The sequence below is a fragment of the Coturnix japonica genome, chromosome 29 (genome assembly GCF_054131305.1).
Source record: "Coturnix japonica strain WE chromosome 29, WE-NBRP24, whole genome shotgun sequence".
NCBI lineage: Eukaryota > Metazoa > Chordata > Aves > Galliformes > Phasianidae > Coturnix > Coturnix japonica.
Genome location: NC_140691.1, coordinates 6,979,037 through 7,006,338, shown reverse-complemented (window position 1 = coordinate 7,006,338; position 27,302 = coordinate 6,979,037). Strand labels below are relative to the sequence as shown.

The 27,302-nt window shown below is 45.4% G+C and overlaps 1 protein-coding gene and 1 long non-coding RNA gene across 2 annotated transcripts in view; both read right to left on the bottom strand.

Moving 5' to 3' along the window:
- Nucleotides 1–27,302, bottom strand: part of LOC146755905 (uncharacterized) — a 203,812-nt gene that overhangs the window by 131,855 nt on the left and 44,655 nt on the right. The gene's annotated exons all lie outside the window — the stretch shown is intronic.
- Nucleotides 25,049–26,852, bottom strand: LOC146755907 (inositol 1,4,5-trisphosphate receptor-interacting protein-like 1). Its single transcript, XM_085525079.1, has 2 exons — nt 26,802–26,852; nt 25,049–26,477 (listed from the first exon to the last, which is right to left on the bottom strand). Exons 1-2 carry the CDS (start codon nt 26,850–26,852, stop codon nt 25,296–25,298), a joined length of 1,233 nt encoding a protein of 410 aa, XP_085381205.1. The 3' UTR covers nt 25,049–25,295.

Sequence of the window (27,302 nt, the reverse complement as noted above, 5' to 3'; positions counted from 1 at the left end):
TATACATATAGATCTATGTCATAATCATAATCCTTTTTCTCTGTCTTAGTAAATAGCTTTAAACAAGAAAAATCTAAACCACAGCACTGCCGAGTCCTTTACAGATCTCCTTGGGACTATTCAGTCAGACAAGGACATGCACAGAAGAGCAGCAGATCTCGAGATCATCTCATGGAGCAGCTTCTGAGGTATATTCTTTACACCAGCTTTGGAACAGGCCTCCAGTTCTCTAGTCCTGCTCTAAAGGGGACCTCTTGTTATGGCAGTGCCAGCAAGGAGACCAGCTCTGACACAGCCATTCCTATTGCCAGCAACTGTCTGCAGCACTGGATTGCTGCTGTGGAGACAACAGGACTGTTATGAGACACACAAGACCTTCAGTCCTGCACAAGTGAGAGGACTTGAGGGCACTGTGGCAGTGTAAAGCGAGCAGTAATGAAAAGAGCATGTTGTGCAGCTGTCTGCGGCTGTACCTCCCCCAGACCCATACAAAGTAGGAAGAGAGAAGAGATAAAGAAAAGACTATTTTGAAAGCCTCTTAGGAATCTTTTAAACTATTCAGGGAATCTGGTTCCATGTTTACACAAGCTCTTGGAGTGAAAAAATGGAAATTAGGTAGGAAAGAAGTGATATTAATTATTTGTTTATAAGTTCTATCACTTTTTTTTTTTTTTTTTTTTTTTTCAGGTTGCTATATCACACACAAACAATCAATTAAAGATGAATAAAACATAAAGAACCATCACTGGGAATCGTGTGAGGAATATGTTCACTATATAGAAGCTGGAATAGTGCTTAGTGCAACGCCTTCCTGAGAGCGTGCTTGATCTCCCTGTTCCTCATGCTGTAGATAATAGGGTTCAGTGTTGGAGGAACCACTGCGTACAGAAGAGCCACTGTCAGATCAAGGAGTGGGGAGGAAGCGGAGCAGGGTTTCAGGTAGGCAAAAAAGGCAGTGCTGAGAAACAGGGAGACCACAGCCAGGTGAGGGAGGCACGTGGAGAAGGCTTTGTGCCTACCCTGCTCAGAGGGCATCCTCAGCACAGTAATGAAGATGTGCACATAGGACACAACTACAAAAACAAAGCAGCCAAAGAATAAACTGGCACCAAAAAATAGAAGCACAACTTCCCTGAGGTAGGAGGTTGAGCAGGAGAGCTTGAGGATCTGGGGGATTTCACAGAAAAACTGGTTGACAACATTGCCTTGGCAGAGAGGCAGTGAAAACGTACTGGCAGTGTGCAGCAGGGAATTGAGAACCCCGCTGCCCCAGGCAGCTGCTGCCATGGTGGCACAAGCTCTGCTGTCCATCAAGGTCCCATAGTGCAGGGGCTTGCAGATGGCAACGTAGCGGTCATAGGACATGATGGTGAGAAGGGAATACTCTGCTGAGGCGAAGAAGGAAAAGAAAAAGAGCTGTGCAGCACATCCTGTGTAGGAGATGGCCCTTGTGTCCCAGAGGGCGTTGGCCATGGCTTTGGGGAGAGTGGTGGAGATGCAGCCCAGGTCGAGGAGGGCCAGGTTGAGGAGGAAGAAGTACATGGGGGTGTGCAGGCGGCGGTCGCAGGCTACGGCTGTGCTGATGAGGCCGTTGCCCAGGAGGGCAGCCAGGTAGATGCCCAGGAAGAGCCAGAAGTGCAGGAGCTGCAGCTGCCGCGTGTCTGCCAACGGCAGCAGGAGGAACTCGCTGATGGAGCTGCTGTTGGGCATCTGCTGTTGTTCCTGGGCTTGGAGTCCTGTTCAGAGTGCAGAAGAAAATGACAGGTTCAAACCATTCTCAGACACTCCTCCTGCTATACAATTTAATTTCTCCTTTCTCTTTGGAAAATGTTCATTTAACTCCAGAACTTGTATTTGTTTTCATTAGTTTCACCACTCCTTCAGGATTAGAAGATTAAGGAGCTTTTACTTTCTTCTTATTTCCTAAACATATCCCAGCCTCCTGGATATGTTCCTTTTTGCTACAGCTGTTCATTCAGACCCCAACACAAGCCTCTGTGCACTTCAGTTTTTCTTAGAGAAATCTGCCTGTTTTCAGGGCAAATCAAATACTAATGTCTGCAGAAGACAATGATAAGTTAAACTGATTGTTTCCTTCTAGAAAGGAGAGGCTGAATGCACAACCTGTGTGACTTTTCACCTTGTTCACTGACTGTTCAGAGAACAACTGATGGATTGACTAAATAATTGTGAGTTTCAGAGCTGTGTTTAAATCAGACATCCACTTTTAGATTTCTGCCCCCAATCCTTTCTCCCTTCCCTCTGAACAGGAAATAAAAAAAAAAACCCTGCCTTGGCTCTCCTCTTTCAAACGGCCTTCACAAACATTCAGTTGTGCAGTGGAGCTGTGATCCCCCTGCCCCAGGCAGCAGCTGTGGCAGCACAAGCCCTGCCGGGGGGCTCCTTCCCCACACACGTCTCCCCGCAGCGCCCTGAGCAGCTCCCCGGGCAGGCTGAGTGCTGAGCCTGGCAGGCGGCAGAGTCCCATACCCGGCACACAGCCCCTGGGGCACAGCAGGGACCCTGCTCTGCAGGACAGCCCTGGGCACCCGCCTGCAGCCTCGGCTGCACAGCCTGCAGCCATGCTGGGACACGCAGCCCTCAGGGCTGTGCTCTGACACTGCAGCAGGGAAGCCCTCAGCTGGACCAGAAGGCTTTTTCCACAGTAAAGAAACATGCAGTGCCTGCATCCAGATCTGCTATGGGATGTCCCAGATTTGGTGATCCCTCCAGGAAAAGCAGCTCATGGTCTGCAGTGAGACTTACCTTGTCATGGTCTGTGTGCAATGCTCCTGCAGTGAGCTCACAGCCCGCTCACACCATACACATCCTGCAAGCTCTCTCCAGTTTCTCTCCTCTCCTTCTGTCACCTGCAGGCTGTGCTGTGCACAAGAGCTGCTCCTGGGCATAGCTGTCTCACTACAGCTCTGCCCACTTTTATGAGCTCCCTGTGTCCCAGGAGCCTGGACAAGCAAGCAGCAGATGATGTCATTTTTATCCTTCCCACTCATCTCCCCTGACACATCCCTGGGTTCTCATGGCCAACAGCTCCTGAAAGACAACAGCATCATGACTGTCCGTTGAAATCCGCTCAATTAACCACCACATGTCCAGTGGTCAGTGACTGATTGGAGACATATGGGGAGTGCTCCCAGAGTTCGTTTGATGAAACAATAAGGGCACCCAGACAAGGAAGGCGAGGTTTGGACTTTCCCTGTGCAGGGCAGTGATCCAGCTGAGGCAGTGCAGGAGTCTCATACCTTGACAGAAATCCTGGAGCTGAAATGGGATTCAGCTCCCTACACACCCTCAGGAGCTGGGATTCCTCTGGTTAAGCTCAGAAGTGCACAAGGAGTTGCCTGCATGTGAGCTCCTGCTCTGAGTCCTCAGTCCTTCAGCAGGGAGGCAGCTGCTCACACACAGACACTGGGTGATGCCCAAGGTGCCTGGGCTGCTCCTGATGTGTGCCAGTGCTTGTAAACCGTGTGGGAAATCCCTGAGATAGACAGCTCCTTTCTGGGCATCAGCCGAGGGCCAGAGAGGGGATAGCACCGGCTGTCTGGTGAATTCACATGCAGCTGCAAGTGCAGCACAGGGCCTTCAGCAAAGCCATGCCCATGGTGTGTCCGTGCTGCTACGTCACCTCCAAGACCTACGATAGGTCTAATGCCTGTGTGCCACCTTCTGCGCACTAGTACCATAGATGAGCTATCCAGTCTGGCTATGTCCAGTGATGCTTTTCAATTAGGATGTTTACTTCTGTGCTTTTGCACTAATGCAAACACCAACACACAAGAAGCTAGAAATCTTGATAGAGCTGCTGGCCTGTGCTCCTGTTTGGACCATGGGGACACAGTTTAATGGTTTCCACAACTGCACTGTAGCACAAGGGGTATACCGAGTCTTTAGGATGGATGGGCGAGAAGATAAAGAAGGGTGAATGGCCTCTGTGAGAGTGCACTGAGCTCTGCCTGGGGATGGAAGAGCAGACAGGTCAGAGCTAATGGAAATGGCCAACAGAGGAGACGAACAGTGTCTTTTCCTGTCTTCCTGATCAGGGAGAGAAAATGGAAGGTGCCCTCTGCAGACAGATGGGAATCTGATGTTTTCTGTCCCTTGTCCCATTTGGTGGCCTTTGTCACTCCATTATCTGTGGCAGGGACAGCACAGCAGGGCATGTGGGACTCAGCAGATCCATGGAGAGCACAGATGGCAGCTTCTTGACCAAACAGTGGAGGAACCAAAGAGGAGAGGTGCTCTGCTGGATCTCATACTCACCGGCATTGAAGGACTTGTGGGAACTATGAAGGTCAAAGGGGCATCAGGCCATGTGCAAGATGCAAATGTATCTCTTTTAATTTATTTATTTATTTTGAGGCTGTAAGCTTAATAGTTGATCATAAATGTCAATAAAACTGAAACAAATAATTGAAGACAAAGATGGAAATCAATGAAAATGTGTTATCCCTTCTCAACATGAGAAATTCTCATGAGTCTTGTTCCATTTTAAGTTGTAAATATGAATCTTTGAGGTGATTTGATGTCTTTTTTTTTCTTTTACTGAAACTACAATGTTTTCCGGAACTGTGTTCGCTGGACACAAATGCCTTCAGGTTCAGAGACACAGACAGCGGTGCCAGTGCCAATGCCCTGTGACTATAGCCCGGTGCCCAGCACTACTCTTCCCTGCTGCCTATTTGATGTGTCTCATCCTCCAGGTGTTTTCAACTCTCCTAAATAAATGGCCATGGTTAAGGGCATGATTTCAGCAGGCCATTTGGGCACGAACTACTCCCACTGCCCTCCAGATTTCTCCATCCCTTGCTCTTTGTTCAGTCAGATACCTCCCAATTATCTGTCTGATTTCTGACTTTCAGGGGGATTACTGGAATTTGTTCCATCTCCCCAAATTCTGAGAATCAGTGAGAATGTGTTAACTCGTCTCAATGTGTGAAATACTCACAAGTCCTGTTCAGTTTTAAGTTGATACCTCTCAACTACCTGGCTGATCTATCCCAGGGAGATTACTGGAATTTGCTCTATCTACCACAGTCTGATGGCCTCTGTTGTCAACTACTTCACTGTGATTCAATCTATCCTATCCTACCTCAGTATAAATCATTTCTTTTAAAAGTATTCCATATGAAAGACAAACTTCAATAGATGCAGCTTGAACATGGCATGCAGTTGATCACTGTGTTTTACTGTTCATTCAATTGCATCACCTTTCTTTCCATTTGCTGGCCAGATAAAAAAGAGAAATCTTTAATTTTCCATGTGTAGCTGGTTCTCTGAGGAAAGCCAGTGGGAGTTGGTGCAAAGCAGTTTGGGCATTTCCTGGGGCAATGGGTTGGAGGTCCGTATGATGTTAAATGAAAGACATGGGGACAGAAGATCCCAGGCTGTGCATGGGGTGCAAGGACGCTGTGAGGTTCATGTCCCATATGAGACCTATGTTTCATCGCAGGATGTGGGATGTGAGAAGGGCCCAGTGTGAACAAGCAGTCAATCCCTGTAAAACTCTGAACTTCACATCTCTCAGTTCCAGTGCCCTCCTTTGCACATTGTCCCAGAGTTTGATGTCCTTTATGTTCTGCGGTGCCCAGAAGTGCACCTAGTGCTGCTAGTGAGGCAGTAGCAATGCAGAGCAGAGAGGGACGATCCAGCTGGCAATAAGTTGCTTCATGCACTCCAGGGGACCGTTGTCTTTCCTGGCTGCCTTGGCACACTGCTGACTCACATTCAGTGTGATGCTGACCAGCACCCCAATCCTTTCCAGTCAGACTCCTCTCCAGTGTCCCATATCCAGTCAGTGTGTATGTCCAGCATTGCCCCTACCCAGGTGCACAATCAGGCACTTGTTCTTGTTATACTTTATGCACTTGGTGCTTAGTACCAACTGGTACCCACTTCTCTGACTTGTCCACATCTCTCTGCAAGTCCTCTCCACCCTCAGTGGAGGCAACAGCACCTCCTCATCTGGTCTTATCAGCAAACTTGCTCAGAACGTCTTCTAGTCCTGCATTCAAGTCATCTGCATAAACATGAAAGGAAAGTGGCCCCAAAATGGAACCCTGGGGACCCCGACAGTGACCATCTACCATCCTGATGGAAAAAACTGACTATAATCCTTTGGGAATGACATACTGGCCAACTGCTCACCCACCACGTTGTGTTTCTGTCTAGCCATATGCAGAACATTCTGTCCAGAAGGTTGTTGTGAGAAACAGTATCAAAATCTCCACTGAAATCCTCAAGGATTACATCAACTGGCTTCCCTTGGTCAACTAAACGGATAACTGTGTCACAAAATGAGCTTAAATTAAACAGGAACTTCGCCTCACAAACTTGTGTTGGCTGCAACCAATGACAGAATTGTCCTTCAGCTGTTTTTCCATAACTCCCACCATCATTTTCTCCATAATTTTACCGGGCTCTGGACTGACAGGTCCATAATTGCCCATGTCATCTTTCTTGTTCTTCCTTACAATGAGACAACATTTGCCAGCATCCTGTCAGCTGGCATGACCCTAGACTTCTATAGATGCAATTGAAATGAGAGCCCAGAGCACACTAAGGCGCCATAGGCTTGATGAAAGGATAGTCATTTATAGTTACTATTAATGATTTAGCATTTTTCAGTGGTTTCAGGCTTTCCATGCCACCCATGCTATTTGCCAAACTAAAGTCACTGCTACTTTTTGCACCAGAGACTATGCTACATATCCTGTAGCCAGCCTGCACTGCCATTTAAACCACCTGTTCCCAGTCTGTTCTAGAAGTTTCCCACAATGTCACAATTGCCAATATGAGAAGGATCTCTCTTACAGCACAGCAAAAACTTCAGAGTTTTTATTACAATATTTCAAATGAGAAACAAATCTCTCCAAGTGGGAAGTGACCTCATCCCCTGATCTGAGTCCCCTCTCCCTTGGCACATGGTGGTTCCCTGGGGCATGTCCTTGCCACCAAAGTTCAGCCGATCTTTCTGTATCTCCAGAGACTGTCCCAAAACTACTCATTGCACATTAGTATCAGCTCTCCTTCCAGCATCAAAGTGCAGATGAATCAGCCGGGCTCTTCCTAGGAACTCCCATCTCTCTTCTCACTTCTTAACCAAGTTGAATTTTAGTTCTGATCATGCTTCAGTGTCCACAAAAATGTGATGAAATATCGTTAAGCTGTCTGAAATTGAGTTTTATTTTGCTTTCAGAGGGTACTTTGGAAAATTTTTCTTTATCTTTGTCAGCCTTTGTAAGTAGTTGAATGACAGCTTTACCTGTCTCCTGTGATGCCTTGCAATGTGACATGCTGCCTGTGAAGTGCTTTTCTCAGAACTATTATCCTGTATGGTACAAATCACACACTTTATGCCCAGCACCTCCTCCTACTCATGCCATTTTCTCTTAATGCTAGCAGGTCAGACTGTGTCCTGGATGTTATACCTTGTCTGTTGTGTTCCTTCCACCCAAGATAACCGTTCTCATCTCTGATTCCAGGACCTCAGGTCCATTCTCCCTTGTTCCTGATCATCTGTCCAAAGCACAGCCATTTCTGTGTTTCTTACAGCCTGCATCCCCTCTTTAAATGTTGGGCAACAATATCCATCATCCATTCAGCTGATGTCCTCAGGAAATAATCATACATCTGTGGCCACTTCACATCATTTACCTTCTAACTTTCTAGATATCATTGCTAAATTCTCACTAATTCATTTCTTCTACCTTTGTGTAAAAGTGAACATACATATTACGGCATCTCCCTGCTCTTTTCCGTCCTTTCCCCACCATTAATTTCATTTCCCTCAAGCCCAGAGGGAAATGCTGGAAGGATGCACCTTCCTGTGAATGTGCCCATGACTCTCCTAAAGCTTGCCTTGTACCAGTCTCAAGTCCTTCATTTCTTTCCTTTTCTCATTGCATCCTTACATTACTCCCTTAAGAGGGTCCTGGTCACCCAAGTCTCCACATTACGTCTTCATTTCATCAGTCTTCTTTGATCTGTGCTAGCTGGCATCTAGCATTGTCAGTCCTTTCTGGTTTACTTCTTGTAGTCAGTCCTCCCCTCTTTTTTGGCTATGGCATCTAATGGGTCACCCAGTCTGCTCTGATTTATGGTATCTCTCTCCATAAAAGGTTGTGGAAGTGGCACATAACTCCATAAGTAATCCCATTCATCAGAGCAGAGTCAGAATAATCACCTATTTATCTCCTATTCAATAGACTTGCTACAGCACTCATTATGAATTCATTTAAACTGATGCACAGTGTCCCATTATGTACTAATGGCGATGAGAAACATGACAAAACAAATGCCATTTTAAAATTGGGAAATGAATCTGTTCAGCAAGATGTATAACTATGGCTACTCATGAATTCTTACTCTTGCGGTCTTCTGCAGCACACACCTTGTTGTCTCCTCATACCTGAGCTGTACCCTGCTATGATGCTTCTGGCAGAATCAAATCCCCCCCTGCCATGGCTACCAACACATGTTGCGGCTGCATGACTCCTGCATTCCTACAGCCCACCCCTCAGCACAGCCCCTGTGCAGAGCTCCCACTGTTGCAGTGCTTCTCTCATGACTCTGTAGCACCAGCACAGCCTGAGTCCTTGGTGCTGGGGCTGGGAATTGCCCAATGACTGTGGCCATGCTGAGCGCCCTGACTGTGCTGCACTGCACCATGCAGTCCTGGTATGGCTCTGAATGTTCTTCAGGTCTCTCCCCTGTTCTTATCTTCAGGAGGATGGACTTTGTAGGGCTGTTAAATCTTCCTCTGGCACACCTTTGAAGCCATTACTTCTCATCCTATCACTAGTTAGCTGCTTCTGCTGAATAGTTTTCCTAAGGCAGTGGTTCGGCTCTGTAATGTAGTGCTGCAACCTTCTGTAGAAACAGCCCAAAGGATCCCAGCCATGTGTATGACTGCCCAAGAAGCTGATGTCTGGAGCGGTAGGATGAGTCCAGGAGCTTGTGGAAATCCTTGCCTTGCCATGGAGCCATATGTTTGAAGACTTTGATCACAGCTTTGCGGGGAAAAAAAAAGCACACTGGGAGATGATGGCGAAAAGATTTCTTCAGAAAAAGAAGCATGTGTAGAACAACCCCTCCTCTCGTTATGTTGCTGATGCTCTGGGTGCCCCTGTTCATGCCGAATTGTTCTGGAGGTCAGCCTTGGATAGGAGTGTGTCAGAGGCCAGCCGACCCAGCACTGCTCAGGGGGTTCAAGCCTCTGCCAACCTGGTACAGATAGTGGGGCTGCTAGAATGTGTGATCCCCCTTTCCCCACCCTTCTCTCCCCCCCCCCCCCCAGCCATGTCTAGGCCGTAGGAACAGCAGTGGAGTTGTTGTTGTACCTGTAATGATAGTTCTGACCCTGGATGTCCCACTGCTCACTGGCTGCAGCATCTCCTCTTCAAACTTCTGACTTCTAAGGGCTTTGGTTCATGTGGAAACTTCTCTCAGAGGTCTTGATGAGGAGCAAGTTGGATGCAGTCCCAGAATAGCACCACTAACAAAAGCTCTCACAAACAGCCAACCAAAATGCATCCTGAAGTGAGATCACAGAAATGATGCAAAGCAATCAGATGAGAGACATGGCCATAAAGAGCTGTTAGATTTTTAGAACAGAGCTTCCCTTTGCCTCAGAATAGCAAGAGGATTGCTTTACATGTGCATGTGGCCTTGTAAAATTCCAGTATCTGGGAGTTGTGTGTGTTTAAAACTGCACGAGCAATGCAAGGCGCAGTGCCAGCTTTCAGCTGCATTAAATCAACAGGTGGGTGTGCAGTGCAGGGCCTCCCCAACTGGAACCACCTCCTTAGAGCCTGTCCTGAGCTGCTGTGTCTCCACCTGGAGCCCAGGGCAGGATCCTGTGCTCAGCCCTGCTCAGGAGGACTGTCCCCTTTGTTCACAGTACTTTGTCACAAAGCCCAGTGACCCATCCAAGCCCTCGTCCTCCAGCCCAGCACACTGTCTGTGTGATACAGACGTGCTCCTCGTGGCCATTCACAGAGGTTTGCTCCAAGTCCTCAGCTCCAAATGCAAATAAACAATTATAAGTCATCAATATGTCTGATATCATGGAATTCTTGGCTGGCAACAGCTATCCTGTGTTGTATAATTGAAAGAAATGCAATGGAGTGTTATTTAATAGGTAATCAATCAGTGCTGTACTTGTACACCTGAGCTAATCAATTACTGCAGGAATGCCAGTGCTGGCCACCTGCTGGGAAACCGCCTGTGTACATCAGGGCACCAAAATGCTCCCCTGCTTGTTGTGGGTTCATTAACAAAATTTCATGAAGTAATCTTATGTTCATAGATGCCAGTCATCTAATAAATGTTGTAGAGTTGTTTCTCAATCTAAGCTTTTTAATTTTTATTATTCCATAGAAAGTCTGAAAATGTAATAAAAACAGTTTAATAATTCTAAACAAACAAATGAACAAACAAACAAACAAACAAAAAACCTAAAATGGTAATTCAATGTTCCTGACTTGCTTTAAAAAGATCCCAGATTTAAGAAGTAATTAAAAAGTGCAGGAGAAAAAAATACATCCTAGAAAGCCCATCTGTGCTTTGCAAAGTGGCCTCGTTGGTTCTGGGCTGTGTCCTTCAGCCCTGTGCTTTGGGTGCTGGGTGCCTGCCCAGAAGGTGTTCTACAGTCCACTACCTGCATCTCATCATGTGCATCCCACCTGAGCACTGGGATTCTACAGCCCTCTGTATTGCTATTTTATTTATAAAATGTTACCAATAAAGCCAGAAGCTTCAAACAGATTAGATTCATTCATCCAGCCTTCACACAACGTTGAATTACTCACACAAACCAGGCTGTCTGAGGCAACGACAACAGTGTTTTCACAAATTGTTTAATTAGACAACTTCTGGGCAATTTCTTCCAATGGTTTCACTTCCCCTGCCCACAGATATTCTGGTGCTCACCACATCTGTCATAACAACCCTTCCTGGATGCTGGAGTTTTGGGGCCAAGCCCAAATTTTTTATTTATTTTTATTTTTATTTTTTGCTTTGAAGGACAAAAAGAAGCATAAACAGCAAAGAACCTTCTTTATTTTTTCCTTTTTTTCCCCCCCTTTTTCTTTTTCTTTTCCTTTTCTTTTTTTTCTTTTCCTTTTTTTTCTTTTTCTTTTTTTCCTTTTTTCTTTTTTTTTCCTTTTTTCTTTTTCTTTTTCTTTTTCTTTTTCTTTTTCTTTTTCTTTTTCTTTTTCTTTTTCTTTTTCTTTCTCTTCTTCTTTTTCTTTTTCTTTTTCCTTTTCTTTTTCCTTTTCTTTTTCTTTTTCTTTTTCTTTTTCTTTTTCTTTTTCTTTTTCTTTTTCTTTTTCTTTTTCTTTTTCTTTTTTTCCTTTTTTCTTTTTCTTTTTCTTTTTCTTTTTCTTTTTCTTTTTCTTTTTCTTTTTTTCCTTTTTTCTTTTTCTTTTTCTTTTTCTTTTTCTTTTTCTTTTTCTTTTTCTTTTTCTTTTTCTTTTTCTTCTTCTTTTTCTTTTTCCTTTTCTTTTTCTTTTTCCTTTTCTTTTTCCTTTTCTTTTTCTTTTTCCTTTTCTTTTTCTTTTTCCTTTTCTTTTTCTTTTTCCTTTTCTTTTTCCTTTTCTTTTTCTTTTTCCTTTTCTTTTTCTTTTTCTTTTTCTTTTTCTTTTTCTTTTTCTTTTTCTTTTTCTTTTTCTTTTTCTTTTTCTTTTTCTTTTTCTTTTTCTTTTTCTTTTTCTTTTTCTTTTTCTTTTTCTTTTCTTTTTCCTTTTTTTTTCTTTTCCTTTTTTTTTTCTTTTCCTTCTTTTCCTTTTCTTTTTCTTTTCTTCTTCTTTTTTTAAGGAACAAATTATCATCATTTTGTTTGCTTAGCTGAGAACTCAACCAAGGTCTGGCGGGCAGCTCTGAGGGCACTGCAGGGGACTCCAGGCTCAGCTTCATCACCCCAGGCTCAACCAGAAATCCAAGGTCCCTCCTGCAGCCACAGCCATGAGTCACTGATGTCTTATGCAAGAAAATTCCTCTTCCCATTTTAAACTATGGATGAGAATTTCATCAGAGGGAAGCAGCTTCGGAACAGACGTTCTCACAAACTCATTCTTTGGCTCTATCTGTTTCCAATGAGGCTTTACAATCTGCCCTTCCAATAGTATTCCCATCTTGTGTGGTGGCTTTTATCCAAGTTGGTTAATAATTTCTGTTATCGTCCTTCGAGCCTGAACAATTTTAGCTCCTCCAAATCCCTTGTTGTTCCTTATTAAGACACTAGCTACTACTGGAGAAAGATGACTGATTGCAATAGCTGTAGGCAGAACTCATGCTGATTAACAAATCACTTGAAAATAATATGCTTTTTAGCCATTAGAGTTATTAATAGTATGTTTGCTCCCTTTCTTGGGGCATTTAATGCTCAAGGAATTAGCCAATCTGGAGAGTAAATCTTTTAGTTCATAGTGGACACCAAACTCAATCTGTCTAGCTGGAATGGGACTGTACACTCATTTTCTTTTCAAGACTCCACAGAATTTGACATTTTAGTAGAAACTTAATAGCTTGCAGTAATTTTTTTTACTACCTGCAGCAAGATTAGCTGCTAAGATAAGGAGCTGATGGAGCTGGTGAGTGACAGGGCACGTTCACCTCATTTAAAATATGCATAGGGGAAGGGAAACACTTTGGTACAGAAGTGCTGCTGCTGCTTCCCAGGCATCCAACGACCCTCAAAAGACACTGCCGTCGCACTGAACCTTGCCTATGGGAGCCTAGTCAGAGAGACAGCAGGTGTTTCTAAATGAAATCTCCATGCTGCCTGATTTTAATGGGTCCTTTACTTTGTAAAACCAAGAATTATTAATTAATATTTATACTTTGTTTACGAGTTAATGGGTAACTGGCTTGGGTAAGATCCCTGGATGATCTATCAGTTCACACTGGGAGTAACTGTCATGCAGAACAAGCAATGCTATTAATCAACACAAAGCAGAAGATCACATGGAGGATATTCTTTCTTGCTCTCTTTTTCAGTTTTTTGTCTCCCTCTTTGTTCTCTCCCTCTGTGCACTGTATCATAGAGTGATGGGTAAGACTGTATTTCAGCCTCTCTTGAGGAATGGTTTTGTGGTAAGGAGCCCAACAGCCTCTGGTGTCAATGCTGCTCAACAACCAAAGTTAGTTAATGTGTAGGAAGAAAACAAGTACCTCTGGCATAGGTGTGGTCTCGCAGTGCAGAGCAATGTTCACAATAAAATGGCTGTCTGGGATAGAATGGGACTGTTCCCATATGATGAAACAAATATAGGTCTAACCTGGCATAAAAGTCTACAGCAATTAAACAAGTGGCTGTTCATTTTGGTCTTTTAAATAATTTCATAGTATCCTGACGCTGTAAGCCTTACCAGGAAACTCAGTATGTGAAAACGGAGGAGTAATGCTTGATTTGATTTGATTTGACTTGATTTGATTTTTTTTTTATACTGATTACTGTGAATATCACAATGCATTTGAAATACCTATATTTGAATTGCATTAATCTGCAGAGTGTTTCTGAATCTTTTTAAAAATCTAGCAGTAAAATAATGTCTGCTTGGCATTTAATAATGGCAGATACAACAATAAATATTCACTTAGGATGACTGTTTTTTGCACTGTTCTGTCCATCAAAATATGAACAGAAAATGTGTCCCATTAGTGCAGAAAATGTCTGGAAAAGATACTCCCTGATTAAGGCAGATGTGTCTGCTGATGGTTTGATTTGGAACATGGATTGCTACAAATGAGTCACATTCCTGGGAAGGGGATTTAACGCTCAACAGGTTCAGGCTCCAGGCTTTCCTCTGGCTCAGTCTCACTGCTCTCTTTCTGCTTCACACTTCTTTCGTACACAACAATTCAGTTGTCCCTTATTAAGAGTGCTCCCTCTGTCAGTTCTTCCTCAAGTGCATAACCTTGCTACGCCCAATCATATTAAAGAGTGACTGAAATGGCTTTGCTTTCCATCACAAAAACAGCTGCTACATCAGTTGTAAAATCCTGTCATTTATCTTTTCCCATTTCTATCATCTTATTCAATGCATGAGACAGACACAAATGCTCTGTATTATAGATATTAATAAACCTCCAAATTCTGTGCTATTTCCATGCTGGTTAAACATGGAGTAATCCTTAAATGGAAAAATAAAGCAAGATAAATGCAACCAAAACTCAGAAAGCCAAGGTATACAGCTTTTGTCTATGTACAAGCAAATCTTCATCCAAATGGCTTAAAGGAAATAATGGTGATATGCACATTCCATGCAATTATCATAAAAAGGAAACTGTACAACAGAGCATTTGTCAGAAATCACTGTGAGTAAATGACGACTTTCAGGAAAATCAGAAACATTCTTTGCTATAGTCACTGTCTAAAACTGAGGAATAGAATGAGATGAAATGAAGCAAACCAAGAGATCTCCGATGGAAGTTTTAAAACATTACAGCTAAAAGCAGAAGCTGAAATAATAAAATGAAACTGGTCAGACCCTAGAATTAGAGATTATGTGATAGAAACACATTTTGTTAGATTGTGGGTGACATGCAAGCCTGATTTCTTTTAGTTCTATTATAAGAAACATCACTGGATTCAAAATATCTTGGTGTGGTTTTCAATCATACTTCCATTTTACAGATAGATTTTCAGTTCAATACTCATGGTGTCCTTTGAGAAACGAGCAACTACATAGCTGATGTATACATATTTAGTATGCACATGGCAATCAATTCTGGAGGGGCTGGAATTACATGATCTTGAAAGGTCCCTCCAGACAACTGTTCTGTGATTCTATGATATATTCTAAGTATACAAATACACAATAATTAAATGTTTATATAACATGTGTAATATATACGTATATTTAAGAACAGCAAATCACACACAAAAAAAATGTTAGACAAATTTTGGAAGAATGCAATTCCAGTCCTCTGCTCAGATGTGGCCAGCCTGGAGGTTTGCTTCCACTGCAGACCTGGGCCAGTCCAGCTCCGACTCTGACTGGGGATGGAGAACCCACAGCTTCCTTGGTCTCCAGCAGAGTGCCTGGCCATCCTCTCGCCAATAGCGTCATCTTGTGCCTGCTCAAAATGTACCTCACTTCAGCTGTGCCCTCTGTCTCTTCTATGTCCTTCCATGTCCATCTGCCAAGGGCCTGGCATCCCAGAGGGCAACTGGATAGAGGAATAAAATACCCATTCTACACCTCTCACCCAGCTGCCAATACTCATTCACGCAGCATTGCTTCACTCCACCCATTGCCCATCATGCCTTGGTCTCTAAGTGCTACAAATTAGGAGGTTTTTGAAAATGCACAAGGGCATAGATGTTGAAAATATGTACCATCGCTTGGCTAGCAGAGCTCCAGTTAAGCCTTTTGTGTGTTTCTGTAATACACAGATTTTGTAAGGTAAAGGACGATTTGCACTTTCCCTAATAGCTTACTGGTAGTTTGTGTTCATGGCTAACACACACCACAAAGATCTCTCCAGCTGCTTGTCATATCTTTGCAGGCATTGTTTAAAGGATGAACTGTACTGAATAAGTTTCATTCTGCATACATTATTCATCAAAAAAATATTACTTCCATGAACTGCGATTAGTACAGTTGCTGTCCATAGACTTCAGTGTATTTTGCCATGAATTTTTCTATAGCTTTTCAAAGAATACACAGTTCCAGGGTTCTTTTTCTCTGTGCCTTTTTTAAACTTCCTTCAACAATCACTTGTAGCTGGTGATATGTTTCCATTGAAAACCATATTGTGATACAAAGCAGTGTGACAGCTGCAATTTTACACAACATGAAATATCAGCTGAGGAAATTACAAAGAGCATTTCCCTGAAACCACGATTTCAAGAACAAATCAATTACCTCAGTGAAGCTGCTGCTCAGAAATTAAACAACCCTGATTATCCTCAAGTAAAGTTCAGATCTGAGGAACTCACGCTGAGGCCCACTTGGAGTTAGCAGAAAATCGTTATTCTAGGGTAATTGCAAGGAAGGAAGGTTGCGATCCCACACATGTTGATAAGGAAAACCATTATTTATTACAGCTGTTTGTCTTGCTCCAATTCATAGGAAGGAGAGGAGGTTCTTTGATATATGTATACCTGACATGAGATTAAGAAACAAAGAGTTCAAATGGTGGTCCAACCAGCTTATTACAAATCTTAATCAGGGAGATGGGGAAGGGGAGGACTGGCAACTATTATGAATTAGGGTGATGGGGAAGGGAAAGTGGGCAATAGGAAATATAGGAAAGAAGCAAAAATTGCATAAAGCAGGGATAGTCACCACCAAGACCTAGCAGTGTTCTGTTGCATGCCATTGCAATGCCCCAAGGCAAAAGTGCAGGGAAGAGCAGCAGCAGAGTGGCCGGCCTTAGGCAGCAAGCAGGTAGAGACAGAGCAGGCCCAAGAGGAAGGGGCAGGTTTCAGGTAGCAGGCCCAGGAGAGTCTATCAGCATGCAGGAATCATGTTGTGAAGCACCTGATGTCATGTTTATTGGTCCCTTTTTTATCCTTCTTCTGCCAATGTGGTATTCCTGGGTACTTGGGTAAGAGCCATGTGCAGAACCCCCGAGATGGCATCTCCCTTGAGAAAAGACTGCTTCCCAGCCACTAAGCTGTGGCTTATCTCTTTCTCTATCGTTGCCCTTGGACTGCAAATCTTCAGACAAAATATTTCATCAACTCTGACTGTGATTTGCCTGGACTTGTCCATATGTGTCCCTAGGTTGGATATTAGGAAACATTTCTTTACAGAAAGGTTGTTAAATACTGGAATAGGCTCCCCAGGGAGGTGGTTGAATCGCCATCCCTGGATGTGTTTAAGAGCCATTTGGATGTGGTGCTCAGGGATATGATTTAGCAAAGGGTTGTTAGTGTTAGGGTGCTATTGTTAGGCTGCTGTTGGACTTGATCTTCAAGATCTTTTCCAACCTGGGTAATTCTATGATTCTATGATTTAGACAAAGGATTTCTCAACCCTTGACCAGGACTTGTCCATCTGTGTCCTCAGCAAACTTTGAGACAATGGTGTGAAAGAATAATCTCTTACACTGTTTTATAGAGGTCCTCAGATGAAACAATAACAGAAATGTATTAGTAGTCTTTGTGTTTAGTTATCCCTCAAGGCAGCCCTATGACTCCCTCATAGCAGCTCCTCATGTCAGAATGCAGCTCCATGGCAGCCTAAAGCTCCCCATGGCATCCCTACAGCTCCTCATGGCACCCTACAGCTCCTCACAGAGAGTGGAGGGGTAGCACTGAGCTCTGCTCTCTGACAGCCACAGGGTCTGAGGGAACACATGGAGCTGTGTCAGGGAGGGCAGGTGGGGGTGAGGGAAAGGCTGTGCCCCAGAGGGTGGTGGGCATGGCACAGCTTCCAGGGCAGCAGGCACAGCCCCGAGCTGCCGGAGCTCAGGGAGTGTTGGGACACCACTCTGACACCAGGTCTGGGTGGTGCTGTGTGATCCCTGTGGGTCCCTTCCAACTTGGAACCTTCTATGTCCTATGGTGACCCCACCACGCAGCTCCCCACGGTCCTGGCACAGTGGCTCTCTGTAGCACCTGCCCCTCAAAAAAGCTTTTCCAAATCTCTGATATTTTCATGGAAAGAAACCCACGCAGTTCTCAAGCACCTCTGTAACACGTTCCTCCTTATGCTGTTCTATCAGCCAGCTGCAGAAATCCCAGCTGCTGCGGATGCCTGTGCCAAACGATGACCATGCCAGTGATTGTAATCTGGAGTTTGGGCTGTGTTCTAGTCTTGCTTATTTTGCACTGAATACATGAAGGTATAGTCTGCTTCTGTCTTAATTAACATCAGGAAATTTACACTGTTCCCTTTTCACAAAAGGAGAAAGAGAATCACTTTTACCTAAGGTAAATTAGCATGACTTCAGTGAAGCTAATTAAGTTATCCCTAAATTATGTGCAGAAATCAAGGGAAGCGCTTTGTTCTCCCTAGAAGGCTGTCTGTAAAAACACACTGCTTTTTCTCTTTTCTTAGGCTTTCTGCAAAATTACTCCTGGGGAGCCCAAATGCCTCCAACTGCCAGGAGACAACCAGCACTGACAGCTCCTGCAGCACTGAAGGCAGCCATGCAGCCATGCAGAAATGCAGCCATGCAGAAATGCAGCACTGCTCCTTGGCCACTTTGTGTGAAGTGCTCAGGCACTGCCCCCGTCAAACACAGCTCTGTCTATGAGCTCAGCAGCCAGTGATGAAACTCTGGGAAGAGAAGCTGCCAAAGATCCCTTTTATATTCTTGGCAATCGTATTTTGAATGTATGAATTTTCACTCAGTCAAAAGCACCGATACACGCTGCAGGTGTGTATCACAAACAGGTTGCTGTTTGTCTCCCAAACAGAAGGTTGTGTTGAGTTATGGAAGTAAAAAATACGTATATGGTACTGTATCCGGTTCTTGAGTACTGTATCCAGTTCTGGGCTGCCAGTACAAAACAGACAGGGATCGTCTGGAAAGAGTCCAGCTGAGGGCCACAAACATGATAAAGGGCCTGGAACATCTCTCCTATGAGGAAATGGGTGACCTGGGTCTGTGCAGCCTTGAGAAAAGAAGACTCAGAGGGGATCTGATTAATGTTTATAAGCATTTAAGTGTGGGAGATAAAGGCACATGGCCACCATCTTTTCATTTGTCTGTGTGGACAGGACAAGGGGAAATGGCCACAAACTGGAGCATAGGAAGTTCCACACCAATATACAAAGGAACTTCTTCACAGTGAGGGTGATGGAGCACTGGAACAGGCTGCCCAGGGGAGTTGTGGAGTCTCATTCTCTGGAGATATTCAAGACCCATCTGGATGCCTACCTGTACAGCCTGCTGTAGAGTGCCTGCTTTGCAGGGGAGCTGGATTCGATGAGCTCTGCAGGTCCCTTCCAACCCCTACAATTCTGTCATTCTGTGACATCTGAAAATGGGGAAGGGGCTTACCAAAATGAAATAACGATTGCATCTTAGGGATGTAGTTGCTGGCTGATACAGCTAGAACACTGGTCATGATAATTCTACACACAATTCTACAAGTTAATTTTGCTCGTTGCTGTTCAGCAAAGTCTGGGAAGCTACCCATTTAAAAAAGATTCTGTGCCAAATGAAATAACCCTCCTTGGAATTGCAGCTGCTCTTTGAGAGTGTGACGTGAGTGGCATGGTGAGGGCTGCAGCAGGGCCGGAGCTGCTCTTGCAGGACCTGGGGCTGCCCCTGGGGGGTGTTGGAACCCTGGGTCTATTCACCTTAATTACTCCATCCTAACCACAATACAGTAAGACACAAACCAATGGCAGACACTGTTCCATACCTTGTTTGTTCTGGGTACGTATAATGACAGGACAATACAAAGGGAAAGTCAGTTAAAAAATGAGAGAACAGAGTAAGAAGAAGTGGCACAAGAAACACTGCAATGGGGAGAAATCTTTACAATAAGCAGTTTAAAAGGACATGAAAATAAAAAAAAAAATGTCCCCATCAGCAGAGTATAAATCACAAGTCAACCACTTTAACTCCAGGAACTGCTTAAATTGAAGTATATGTTTGAAAAGAGTTGTGAATCCTTGAAAAAAATGAGTTTACTGAGAGTACGTGCATTAAATAGTTGGCAAGAGACTGCTTAATGTGTTACACTTATAACCATAATTGCACATAATTCTGTAATTAATTTCATTGCACGTGTGACACTATACATGCCAAACATAAGTGCTTGTGTGCAGATGCACACTGCTTATAACGTGGTCATTAATTCCCCCACTGTTGACAATCAGCTCATGGAAATAAACTGCCAAATCCCAGTAGGACTCCAATGTGTCAGATGTGTTCCTTTCTTACTGCAGATCATATCCTGTGCTGAGTGCTGTGCTTCTGAGCAAGCAGAAAACAAAATTCTCATGAATTGAATGGTGTCACTTACTTCACAGCTAATTACACGTGGTTTTGTTCTGCTCTGGGTTAAGTGATCTGTTTGCAAAATTTATAATAGGAAGAAAAAAAGAAAGAAGAACATGGCTATTCCATAGAAGTCTGTAGTCCTGTGAACAGGATCCTGGCTCATCTAAGCCAGGGCTTGGTGACTTGTATTTACAAATGAGGGTGGTACCGCCTGTTGGTTTAGGACCCTTCACCAGTCTCTGGGTGTCTGTTGTTTCCTGCATTTGGCGGAGCCTTGCAGCCGGAGCTCCAGGCTGGTGCCTTCCAGTGCCAAGCAGTGCAACTACAATGGGGGGCAAGTGGGAAGCCAGTCATCATGGTAACACTGGAGCACTTCTGACATCCTCCTCTCCAGATCCTCCTCTCAGGCATGTTAAACTTGACTCTGTGCTTATCTCAGGTCACTGTGCTTAGCGAAGGCCTTTACCAAAACAGTGTTGGAAATGTCAGTGAAGCAGCTCCTCAAACTGTTTGTATCCTGTTCCCCTTCTGCAATCTGGTCAGCCTCCACATGTGAGGCTTTGCTGCTGCTGCTCAGAGAATCACCAATGTGGGTTCCTCTGTGGGCAAACCAGTCAAAGCCCCTTGCATTATGCATCTATCCAGTGCACCCTCAATAATTTTGCACATGACAGCAAGTTGTTAGGAAGTGCTGATCTGCCTTAGGGTAAACAGGCCCCACAGAGAGACCAGGACAGGCTGATCAATAGGCTGGGGCCAATGGGATGAGGTTCAACAAGAGCAAGTGCTGGGGTCACCACCCCTGAGTGAAAAATCTTACATGCTTGGAAGAGGCAGAACACAGCAAAGACCCATTCCATCTTTATTCTTGCAATCTGAGCTGTATTTTTCCTTATTGAAGAATCCACCTTTGCTGGATTAGGACTTTTCCTGAAGTCATTCTCTGAACTGCATAAAGGATGAGCCAATGTCTAAATCCATACTGCTAGCGCAGGAAAAGCAGCAGTGCTAAATAAACACGGGAATATATTTCCACAGGTTGGAAATTCTGGGCAAAATCAGTGGATAGAAAACTAAAAAAGGTGAGACTAAAAAGGAAGGGAAATAAAAACATTCCATCCAAAAATGACATTTCACTGTCACCATTACTAGAGATATATTCTTGGGTGCTCTGCTTTATATATGAATCTTACTTTGATGTTAAAAGAATATCATAAAGGCAAGTATGAGACTCGGCTACCAACTAAGAGATTTCTTTGGCATTCGCCCACCAGGATCCGGCTCTGTCTGCATTCAGAGGCTGCAAGGCAGAGAACATGCAATGGTCCAGCCAGGGAAATCCCCCCGAGCACAGTGCCTCATGGACAGCCTCCCGTTCCACTCCTGCACGCTCCAGGCCCTGCAGGCACCCCCCAGAGTAAATGAATGAGCTCAGGAAGCCAGTGTGATGGTGGCAAGGCTGGGTGGTTGGTTACAAGTGCAGGCAGAAACTGGCAGCACTGCCCACTGACTCTGTCAGTGTCTCTTTGCTAAGTCCTTTGTTGTCAGTTTCTCTCATCCGCTTGTGGATGGACTCCTGTTCTGGGATTAAGAGGTATGAAGCCAAGCGGCATGTTGCATTTCATTCTTAAGGAGCATTTGTTGGGGTGAAAGCAGCAGAAGCAGAGATCCAGGCACCCTCTGTGCAGCCAGAACTGAGCTCCAAACCTGTAGGGCCATCCCCAACCTTGGGACTCTGGAAGCACTCAGCTGGCCACTGTCTTCTCCCCTCCCCATCCACATTAATGACTCCAGCAAGAAGCTGCTCCTCCCTGATCTCGCTAAACATCAAGTCATGACTTGGGGAACAAAAGAACCACAAGGAACACTTCAAAACTTCGAACAAAAGATGAAAGCTCCAACAATGTCAACCCAACCAGGTGTTGCTGTTTACCATGATGGCCTCATAATCCTCCAGATGAAAGGGGCCCTTTGCCACCCTTCAGGCAGTGAGACAGGGAGAGCAGCCGACATGATAAAAATGCTGTGATACATCCCTTTCATCAGCACTCCAAACAGTAAGTACGCAAAAATTATGGTTTGCATACAGCAATTTCTCTTTGCTTACACCATGCATTTCACTTAACTACAACCTATCCCACCGGGCAAACACATACAGAAATCCAGGAGCGCATTCACTGACTCCCATTTAAAGCTTGATTCAAACCAAAGAATGATCATTTAAAAGAGAGATGAAGGTTTCCAGCAAATGAAACTCACCATAGCAAATAAGGGGCCAAATACTGTCGTGAACACAACACAAAATCATGGGTGCTCTGATCTATTATTTTGGTGTTTCCTTGCTTGAAACCCTATAGGCAATCAGCACTGCATGGCAATGCTCCTATAACACAAAGCCTCTTCCTTTCATCTTTGCGGTGCCACCAGCGATGGAATTAGATGATCATTGTGGTACTGTTCAGCCCCAGCCATCCTATGAGTCTATGATGATGATTCTGTGATTCTCTAACTGCTCCTCAGTGATGCTTCAGCAATGCAGCATCCCAAAGATCAGCATGGAAAGGAGCAGTGAGAGCACAGCAAAAAACCTCCAGGTAACAGCAGGGACAGGAAATGCTGAATGGGACTCTCTCTTCTAAATGGTCCGAGACAATAGCTGTTAGAAGGCTTAGCACCAGGTCAGGTTTGATAGGAGGAACTGCAGCTCACTATCATATGAAATTTCTCCTTGTTCTGGTTGCAAATTGCTGGAAGGCAATTCATCTTATCTACCACCTGCTTTCAGCTATACCTTGGCAAGTCCCTGTCCATGTGGGATTGCTCTGTCCTTGCTACCTGCAGGCAGAACCCAGAGATATGTTCCATCTGCACAGGTAATAATCAGGTGGCAGGAGATGTGCAAGCCTCATCCACCTTTAGCACAAGGATTTACAAATCCTTCAGGAGCCCATGGACACAGAAGGGCAGAAAGTGCCATTTTTAACAGCAAACCTGTGCCAACCTCCCACTGATCACAGAGTTCTGTAGTATGTTGGGGTGCTAAGTTGTCTTTGCGAGGATTTATGAGTGCATACAGTAGTTCTGAGTAGATGGAGTGTTCTAGAATAGCTGAGTTAGGCCTGTAGGTTAAGAGTTAGTGGGCTGCGGGTTTAGGTAGGTGTGTGTATAGGTTCTCTCGCGTGCATCAGGTTTTGCGTAGCGGGTGTACGTGTCTGCGCGGGATTTAGGATGGCATATAAGGTGTGTGACAGAGCAATATATTGAGAGAAGACATGATGGCATCCATGTTTGTGTCTCTCTCCCCGGGACAGTTGAAGTCCTGGGATAAGTCAGGTTAATTGGCGAATACGTCAGTAGTACCTCTCAGATTACTTTCAAGAAGCTGAATTTTTTACCTAATCCTCTCTCTAAAGTGGATTTTTCATCTCTCTTATTTACTGATAAACTTCCAGGGCTAAGCATCTACAGCACAAAACAGACCTGTGTAGTTCATCACCACGCTATATTTTTGGTCCAACATGATGAAAAAATGAAGCAGACATTTAGAAAGATGACAAGAAGATCCAGAGCAGAGCAGTTATAGTCATTGATGATTATATCAAAATATTGTTGAAGGAATATTAAAACCCCTGCTTCAGGGTATAAAATAATATATACATTTTTGTCAAACAGGTGGACAGAGTAATATATGTTTGTCCACTGTGCTGCATTTATATACCCTTCTGAAAGGTCTATCATTTTTATATATGTAAAGGTATATTATTTTTATATAATACTGCTATCGATGGACATGAGATCTGGTCCTAATGAACTATACAGGCCTTTATGCACCATTTGTATTCGTAAAGCATCTACCAGGATACGACCCCAAACAGGACACCCAGGGCAACACCAGCAGTATTTGGTTAAGAGCACATGAAAAGAAGCATATTGCAACAATAATCAGACAGCGATTTATGTCACCCATCATACAATCATGAAATGGCCGGGGTTGCAAAGGTCCACAGTGCTCATCCAGTCCCAACCCCCTGCTGTGTGCAGGGTCACCAACCAGAAGCCCAGGCTGCCCAGAGCCACATCCAGCCTGGCCTTGAATGCCTGCAGGGATGGGGCATCCACAGCCTCCTTGGGCAACCCGTTCCAGTGCGTCACCAGCCTCTGAGTGAAAAACTTCCTCCTAAGATCCAACCTAAACTTTCCCTGTCTGAATTTAAAGCCATTCCCCCTTGTCCTATCACTGCCCACCCTCACAATGTCATGGTTTTGTACATTTTTCTATTGGTATTCCACATCATAACATCATATAGAGCACAGAGAACAACTACATGTCCCAGAGGGTCTCACAGTCAGAGAGGGAAACACATCACGGAAGTGATGCTGTCTCTCTCTCAAACTGTCTGGTAGCGAGTCTGGGTGTGCTTCCAAGCCGTGGCACCTTCAGTTTCAAAGTAGGCTTCTCGGTCTTCGGAAAACCTCTCTCTCTCTTTCCCTTTTATTTTACTTGGCTTATTAGCCTCGATTTCCATTAGATTGTAATTAGTAAAATAATAAGTTTTCCTCCTTAGATCGTTGCCACTTCTCTGTTTGTTTCCTTGAGTCCAGCTCCCATCTCCCTACCCCTTTCTTATTTTCCCTTCCTATACGCTGGGAGCCAGGGGGAACAGGAGCCTACTGCCCCTCCCCGTCACAGACATAGATTGATCTAGATAACACCGTGACACAGCAATTCCTCCTCTGTATACGCTCCCTTCAAGTACTGCAAGGCCACAACGAGATCTCCCCAGAGCCTTCTCTAAGCTAAACAAGCCCAGTTCCCTCAACCATTTCTCACAGGAGAGCTGCTCCAGCACCCTGACCATCTTAGTGGCCTCTATATTCTTTCAATATACGTACACACGACGGCGAGATTGAGACACAACAGGATATATAGTTTATAAGAGTTTATTAAAAGTTGTTGTTGTTTAGGGAAATGGGGAAGGGAAGTCGGGTGATAGAAAAGAGATAGGAAATAAAAGCAAAGAGTCTTTGTAGAAAGCAAGAGAGAATTAGTCACCACTGGGTTTCCAGCATGACTCGTAGTTCAGATGTTGATCTTCAGTAGAGATGGTCGTCAGAGGGAGCAGGGAAGCATCTGTTTGCATCTTGCCTTCACAAGATACAATGGTTCCATCCCCAGATCTCCCATACCAAGATGGAGTCATTTGGTCACAGGCCGGATCTTCCACTGGTAAGCTCTCTCCAACGTGACACTGACTGCCACAAGGAAACAGCCACCTCTGGCCTCCTAAATAGGTCTCAGAGTCTTATTGCTCACAGGATGTGAGCTTGCAGACAAAACAAGAGAAGGGTTCGGACAAAGGTCTCTCTCAGCGTCCGAACAGCAGCAGTCTGATGTAGCGATCTCTCAGCTCCCTGAACTCACACAGCGCTATGGAGTGGGCGTCCGGGTCCTCCTCCAGGTGCTGGAAGAGGTTGAGCGGCTTGGCGGATCGGAAGGACTGCGGCAGGACAATCGTGCTGTGCACCGACTTGCTGCCAAGGAAGAAGTGGTTCAGGCATTTCTCATCCAGGCAGAAGCGCAGGTACCGCAGGAGATTCTCCATCCGATTCAGGAAATACTTCCTGCGCCACTTCTTCAAAGGGATGATGGCCAAAGTGTGGAGGACAAGAGTCTTGATGACATAGGTGGAAAAGCCCATGCCCACTAAGATGCTGGCAAGCAACGTCAGGCAGTGCAGGTGGGAGCTGTCCTGTCCGGTACTCCTGGCCGTGTGCTGGAAGAACTTCTTTTCTGCCACAGCACAGCTCTGTGGCCATGTTGTGCTGGGCGTAAAGCCGGCGTCTGTGTTCTGGCTGGTCAGGTAGATGTCCGAGTAGTCTTGCTGCACCCCGAACAGCAGCTCGACGAGGACTTTTTCCCCGCTGGAGGCTTCTGTCAGCTGGAGCTTGCAGGAGCGTCTGGAAGGCAGCACCTTCAGGCTGTAGGCGTGCGCGTGGTGGGTGGTCTTCCAGATTGCTGCCACCTGTGCGGTGAACCAGGTGACAGTTCTCTCCACATCCAGGTAGGAGTCAGTGCAGAGAGTCTGTAGCAGGCTGGGGTCCTGATTTTGGCTCAGCTCTTCCTCATGGTGGTGGAGGAAGCACAGCACATTCCCCAGCTGCTTCTCCCTTTGGCACATGCACTGAAGCTCCACGCGGACGCGGGAGTTCCTTGCCAGCCCGTGCCCTTCATCTCCCAGCTCCAGGAGGAAGGTGTGCCCGGGGGGAGGCTCTATGGGCACGAGCAGGCAGTACACATTGTCCCACTCCCGGGGACTCCAGCCTTCAAAGGCACTGCCCACCCCAATGGCGGGCTGCAGCACCGGGAAGAAGCTGTTGGACCAGATGAATCTGAAGGTCTGCACGAGCTCGTTCATCAGCTCCTCCACTATAGGGCACCTGGTGGCCCTTCCTTCCACCTTTTCCAGGGCACGCCTTGTGAGAAATTTTGTCAGTGCTGAATCTTTGAAGTCTTCTTCCTCGTCATCCTCCTCTTCTTCCTGTTCCTCCTTTTCCACCAATTCCACCTGCTCCTGCTGTTCTACCTGCTCCTGCTGTCCGCCCTGTTCCACCTGCTCCTCCTGCACCTGCTGTTCCTCCTGTTCCACCTGTTCCTCCTGCACCCGTTCCTCTTCCTCCTGCACCTGCTGTTCCACCTGTTCCTCCTGATGTTCCTCCTGTTCATCCTCTTCCACCTCTTCCTCTTCCTCTTGCTCCGCCCCCGATGCCTCCTCCTCGCCACTGGAGCTGTCATTTTCACTGCTGCTTTCATCATGCTGGCTCATTTGTATGGACTGCAACATGTTCCAAAGGAGCAACAGAATCAGCCCCACATTGAACCAGATCTTCCAGTAATCCAGCAGAGCAAAGAGCAGAGATGACATGTCCACCCAGCTCTGCTGCTCATTCCTCTGCTCAATCTCGTGCTGCGGAGGTATCATGTGCTTTTGCAGATCAACCTCGCGCCGCTGCACGTTCTCGAGCATGAGCACATCAGTATTGACACTGACACTTAGCGCCCGCACCAACAATGCGAGAACAAACACCAAAGCCATGATCTGCAAGAGATGGGAGAGAGGGGCTCAGTGGGGCTGGGAGGGAGCGGGGCCAGGAGCCGCATGGCCCTGTGCTCAGGTAGGAGCAGTGGGTACGAGGGAGCTGGGTGGCAGCAGAGGCCGAGGCCAGCGCTGGCAGGGACAGTTCCAAGCACTGCCCGTGGTGCTCCCACAGGGGCCGGTGTTTGCACCACATCCCTCGTCCAGCCCGACCTTCCCCTGCTGCTGCACTCACCATTGGCCCAGGTCAAAAATGCAGCAGCGCTGCCTGCCTGTGGC